This window comes from Vigna unguiculata, chromosome 9 (assembly GCF_037176805.1).
Source record: "Vigna unguiculata cultivar grain cowpea cultivar isolate G323 ecotype 2 chromosome 9, ASM3717680v1, whole genome shotgun sequence".
NCBI classification, from domain to species: domain Eukaryota; kingdom Viridiplantae; phylum Streptophyta; class Magnoliopsida; order Fabales; family Fabaceae; genus Vigna; species Vigna unguiculata.
The window spans coordinates 5,268,340-5,274,885 of record NC_140800.1 but is presented as its reverse complement, the minus strand read 5'-3'; the positions used below and the strand labels follow the sequence as shown (position 1 = coordinate 5,274,885).

Genomic DNA, 6,546 nt, shown 5'->3' with positions numbered 1-6,546 from the left:
CATTAGTTATTTTAAGAACAAAATAAAATATTAGCCAAAAAATTTATATTGAAACAAAACAAAATTTAAAGATTACATTAAATAATTTCAAATAAAATTAAGACCAAAAAGACTATTAAATTATTTGTAAAATTACAACAAAATGATCATTTTCTATCAAAATACTAGTAAAATGATTCGTTAACAAATATTAACCATGTTAATTCATGTATAATTCAATCATGTTAATGTCATAATAACAATTTATAAAACTGATTACTAAGAAGACCTTGTTGTTGTATTTTTAAAAGTGGAATGAATTGACCTTTTATTAATAGAAAGATAAAATTAAGCAAAAATAAATAATTAAGTCTATTCTGTATTATTCATTCAAAGCTTAGAAAACTTAGTCTTAGTGAACAATCAATTGACCGATAATCATTTAAAACTTAAACTAGATCACAATGTTCACGTAAAAAATTGTGTTGAGAAAATGTAATTTTCTCCCAATTGTATTTATTTATTTATTTTTTTTCTGGTTTTGAATTTCAACATTTTTCTGGCTACCAAGTGAACAAGTTGCTAGAGGAAGCAGAAGGAAAAAAGAAGCAAAAGCTTGTGATTACCATCCACTTTCTTCATTCATTCTGCTGCAGTAGCCATGTCCGTTGCTACTTCTCCTCTTCTTCGTCCTCTGCATCAATTACAATTCCCCAAATGCCCTCGCCTTTCTTCCAAATCCCACTTTCGCCCTCGTCGCTTTCACTTCCTAACCAAGAGAACCATTTCTGCAATCTCCGCAGTTGCAGCGGAACCGGTATACTACTCGCTTTCCCTCTGCCTTTCAATCATGTTCATTTCACTAAGCTTATTGGTTGTGATTGATGTTTTTCTTAGGAACCAATTTAATAAATTTGTGGTATCATCATGGTTTGGCATTTCAATTTTTTTTTTTCTCTGAAATATTTGGAGTTATTTTGTTCTGCTGGAACCATTGTGTCACATGATTGTCTAATTCCCGTTGGAAGAATTGTAATTGATTTTTCCTTCAGGAGTTACGTACACAGCAGGATCAATCAGTTGAAACAGACGTGCTTGCTTGCCCAATATGTTATGAACCATTGATAAGAAAAGGCTCCCCCGGTCTGAATTTGTAAGTTGGTTTATGCACGACGGCATGTGTATTTGGTTCTATACTTGTCTAAGTAAATTCAAGTGTCGTAGTGATTAACATAATGGTTTTTGAGCTTCAGATCAGCAATATACAGATCTGGTTTCATGTGCAAGAGATGTAAGAAGTCATATTCTAGCAAAGACAGGTATCTGGATTTGACTGTAACTGCTGGATTGAAAGATTACACTGAAATCCAACCAGCTCGGACTGAGCTTTTCAGGTATGATTACACTGTAACAATTATTATCATATGTTACATTCCTGTTTATCAACAATATCTTGTTATGTGTCTAATTTTCCACGTATTTTTTCTAGAGGATACATTTTTTTTTTCTTTTTTTCATTTTTGTGAGTTATTTTATCATGTGGCATTAGTTTTAGTCTAATTCTGCATGCTACGATTGTGTGGGAGACTTCTTATGATTTCCTTTGCGTTTAAACTGTTGTTAGGAGTCCCCTTGTTTCCTTCTTATATGAAAGAGGTTGGCGTCAGAATTTCAGGCAAAGTGGCTTTCCTGGTCCTGATGAAGAGGTATGCATTCAATGCCTGTCCTGCAGTATAAATTTTTCAATGCTTAAACAATGAAATTCATCTTTCATGGTACTTGTTCAAAAAGAATTTTGGCAGACTAGTCAACTTTGTTTAAAAACACACACAGACACACATAGACACATGCACACACACACATGTATATATATATATATATATATATATATATATATATATATATATATATATATATCACAACAGGGTGGAAGCTGAGGTTCTTTATCATTTTGATCATTTGGCTTACCTCATAGTAATGCGATGCACATTAAGACTATTACATATTCATTATGATGCAGTTCAAAATGGCTCAGGAGTACTTCGAATCTGCTAAAGGTGGACTTCTTGTTGATGTTAGCTGTGGCAGTGGTTTATTTTCTAGGAAATTTGCAAAATCAGGAACCTATTCTGGAGTCGTTGCACTAGATTTCTCTGAAAATATGCTTCGCCAATGTTATGATTTCATTAAGAAAGATGACACACTTTCAACCACGTATTCTTTTTCTCTTCCTGTATTTTATTTTGAATTTAATGCAGCTAAAGAATAAAATGTTCATTGTTTTTCAATTTTAGACTCAGATGTACTCAATAGTGTTTCATTCGTTGTTTGCAGTAATATTGCTCTTGTAAGGGCAGATGTTTCTAGGCTTCCCTTCGCATCAGGTTCAGTTGATGCTGTTCATGCTGGTGCAGCTTTGCATTGCTGGCCATCTCCCTCCAATGCTGTAAGTGCTGTGTCTTTATGTGATGAACAGAAGAAAATTTGGGTTGGGATAACCTTTTCATCAGACAATATCACTCTGTGTGTGTGCGCATGTCAATTTAAAGCACGGACTAGTTTCTCTACATAAGAAGGCCGTGCCTTCCCTTCACTCTTAAAATGCATGTCTTCCCTGTGTGCCTAAGTTCCATGTATAGTTTATTTTGGTTATTGTAAGTACTTATTACTTCTTGCATTCTGTTTTGCTGCATTTCTACTTCATAACAGTTTAACCTTTTGCATAGTTACCATGTGACTTAAAACTGATAGATTTTGCTGGGATTCTTACAATACAAATAATTTTTTTAATTTGTTCTTCTGAGAAAAAGTTTGCTAAAAAGAATAGTTATTGCTTCAATGTCATAACATAACTAGAGTATTGCATCATAAAGCTGTACTTTTTCCTCCAGAGATATTCGAAGAGATTATAAAGAGGAACCTGACAGATATCAGAGAAAACTGACATTGATTTCCACTTTATAAAATTGTCCTGAATGAATGTTTGAATCTAATGTTTTGTATTGAGGCACAGATGGTTGTTATTCTCTCCCTGATTTTATTGGTCAACAACATATGTACCTGTAATGTGTATAAGATGTATAAATACATACATGATACGTGCAAAGATACATATTGTATTTTGAGAGTAGTGCAGTTTATTATAAAGAACACCTGAAGTTTAAGTGCACACTGGTTGAAAAGTATTTTGGAGAACAGTAGCTTATTTTTCTCAGGCTTTCTTAGCTAGCAAAAATAAATTACCATTTTCAAAATAAACTGAACCAAACAGACTGACAAATCTTCTATTACTTGTACACTATCTCTGGATGTTAATAGAAGAAACATGGAAAATTAGTTCCTGCAGCATCCTCAAAATGCTAATGCTGCAGTTGTCTGCACTACTTAAAATAACTTACACGTTCCATATCCTCATTTTGTTCACATTTACCCTATATTTTACGCTAAAAAATCATGAATAACTCATTTCTTTATTGGATTTCACATTTTTGTGTAGTGTTGACTTTTATCCTAACCATATATTTGCGTGTTCTTTCACATATTTGTTTAACACTACTTAAACTTTTTATGATGACACGCCCACTGTAAACTTTCAATAGGTTGCTGAAATCACCAGGATACTAAGAAGTGGTGGAGTTTTTGTTGGAAGCACTTTTCTACGTTACAGTTCTTCAACTCCCTGGTTTATACGCCCTTTCAGAGAGGTAAACTCAGGCGTGATTATCTTCAATTTTCTGTCATTATAATCTTAAGTGTCAATATTTTGCAAGCTGAATGTTCATTGTGCCTGTCTTTTAGTGTGGCGTGGAGTTCTTGATTATCTCTTAAATCCATGAATGAAATATCTGTTCCACAATTTAATGAGTTTACCTTGAATCCCAACCAAGTTGATTTAAAGGTCTTTTGGTTTGCAGAGGACTCCACAAGGCTATGGCTATTTAACAGAGGAAGAGATCAGAGACCTTTGCACCTCATGTGGTCTTACGAATTACTCAAGAAAGATTCAGCAGGCTTTTATTATGTTTACGGCTCAAAAGCCATAAAAATAAGTTTGAATGTTTTATAATAACATTTATTAACTCCTTCTGTATTAATTATATTATCTGTTTCATCTATAAAGAAAATTGTAAATAAAACAGAAATGAAAAGGTAAAAATCTGGGTCTGATGTAAAGGCTCAGGTTGTTAAATACGTCATGTATGGATCCCTTACTGTATAACTTTCAATTTTGACATCTTTTACAAAGAATTGAGTAAGCGCCAAAAGAGAAATTTGATTAGCACATATCATGTTATAGATTCCCTTTGATATACAGCTTTTAAATAACTTATATATTCCAGGTTTATTGTAAATTTAATCAACTTTTTTACCCGTATAAAATTAAGTAACTGTTTCTATAAGTTTTGAATTAATTATTTTATGTGATAATTTAAATAGTTTTCAAGGGTATGCAGGACAAAAACATTGTATTACTGTGAATTCAATGAATTAAAGAATCATAGAACAATGAATCAAAGAAAACGAAGAGACAAGAAGAACCGACCAAGACCTAATTGTCACCACTGCTGGAGTGAAAGATTACACCGAAATTCAACCAGCTTGGACTGAGCTCTTCAGGTATGATTGGTGATATGACTCCTTTATTGTCATTGACTACAACTGTTATCATATGTTGCAGATACCTACCTATTTATCAACAATATCTTGTTATGTGTCTAATTTTCCATATAATATTTTTAGAGGATACATGTTTTTTTTTTTTTTTCCCCTTTTTGTGAGTTATTTTTACATGTGGCGCTAGTGTTGCCTAATTCTGCATGCCACGATTGTTTGGGAAAGTTCTTATGATTTCATGCGTTTAAACTGATATTAGGAGTCCCCTTGTTTCCTTATTATATGAAAGAGATTGGCGTCAGAATTTCAGGTAAAGTGGCTTTCCTGATCCTGATCCTGATGAAGAGGTATGCATTCAATTCCTGTTCTGCAGTTAAAATGTTTCAATACTTGAAAAATGAAATTCATGTTTCATGGTAGTTCAGAAAGAATTTATATATATATATATATATATATATATATATATATATATATATATATATATATATATATATATATATATATATATATATATCGCAACAGGGTGGAAGCTGAGATTCTATATTGTTTTGTTCATCTGGATTACCTCATAGTAATGCAATGCGTATTAAGACTATTACATATTCTTTATGATGCAGTTCAAAATGGCTCAAGAGTACTTCGAATATTATTAAAATTACTGTTTGGAAAGTGAGGAATAATGTTATCTGAACAACCAATCAAGCAGTTCTGCTTTTTTTTTTTTTCTATTGCTTCAAGTAGTTCTGCTAAAACTTCAACCAATCTAAGTGGTTTTTTCGAAACAGAAAATTTTCCTGACAATTTGGTTCTTGAAGCGACTATAATCCAGTATTTGGTTCTTGAAAAAGTACCTGCACGTGATACGGCATTTAAAATAAGGGCAATAAGATAAAATAGTACAGTGGCCATATAATTAAAATAGCAGAAGAAGGTGAAGCTGATGTAGAATAGCACCGGCCACTGCAGAATGATCCCCTCGTGCGGCTCATATGGATCTTTTATAGGTAACAGTTATATCAATTACACACACTTCAGAATATGCACATGTTCACTTTCACTAATCAATCTACAGGTCCATTTACATTCAAATTCTAAAATTTTTTAATACTTGTGGAAAAAGATATTTTTTTCTGCATTAATAAACTAATTTAATTATAACGCAGTTATTATTTCAGTAACGACTTAATCCTCTACTTTCACCTTTTCGCGTGTTTTGCCTAGAGATGACAATGAGATGGGGATGGATTTCGGTTTTACTATCTCATATTCATTCCATAAAAAGAAACTCATTCTCGTATCTAAATCTAACGGTTATTAAACTTTTGTCTCATCCCCACCGGATAATGGGTATATCTTGTATCCATCTCCTTACTGTTTCAATATTAATTAATTAATTTTTGTAAAATAATAAAAAATTATTATAAAGAAAATATAATATTGTCAAATATTTAATATTAAGAGAAGAGTTGTTTATTTGATATCAAATATTCAGAAAGAAATTATAATTATATATATATATATATATATTTTAAATTAAAATACCAAATAAATTTCATGAAAACCCAAACATTTATAAAATTTGCAAACATTAATAAAACCTAACTGACAAAAATTTAAAAGTATTTAAAAATATATATATAAAAGGTAAACAAATATTCAAATTAAAATATATTTTGAATGTTTTTTTGCTTCAATTTTTTAAATTCTGATAAATATCTTTTTAATACATTAATAAAAGTTATAATACAACACTAAATCAAAATCAAACAAAGATTAAACTAATAATAATAAAATTTTAACATATATCTTGTATTTTTTGAACTTTATACATGTTGGATATGTTGGATATGCAAATGAATTTTATGATAAAAAAAATAAAAGAAAGAATGTAGTAATATATATATATATATATATATATATATATATATATATATATAGTTACTTAATTGACTA

At 30.9% G+C, this 6,546-nt stretch overlaps 1 protein-coding gene across 2 annotated transcripts; it reads left to right on the top strand.

Annotated features, from left to right (window-relative positions):
* The first annotated feature begins 518 nt into the window (after positions 1-518).
* On the top strand, positions 519-4,263 carry LOC114162331 (S-adenosyl-L-methionine-dependent methyltransferases superfamily protein). Of its 2 annotated transcripts, none has more exons than XM_028046184.2 (8): positions 519-796; positions 1,032-1,132; positions 1,233-1,373; positions 1,604-1,685; positions 2,000-2,193; positions 2,314-2,425; positions 3,579-3,683; positions 3,894-4,263. In XM_028046184.2, the coding sequence occupies exons 1-8, from the start codon at positions 641-643 to the stop codon at positions 4,020-4,022; spliced, it is 1,020 nt and encodes a 339-aa protein (XP_027901985.1). In that variant the 5' UTR covers positions 519-640; the 3' UTR covers positions 4,023-4,263. The 2 variants fall into 2 exon arrangements, with proteins under 2 accessions (XP_027901985.1, XP_085522414.1); XM_085666288.1 differs by lacking the exon at positions 3,894-4,263 and adding an exon at positions 3,778-3,822.
* The last annotated feature ends 2,283 nt before the right edge of the window (positions 4,264-6,546 follow it).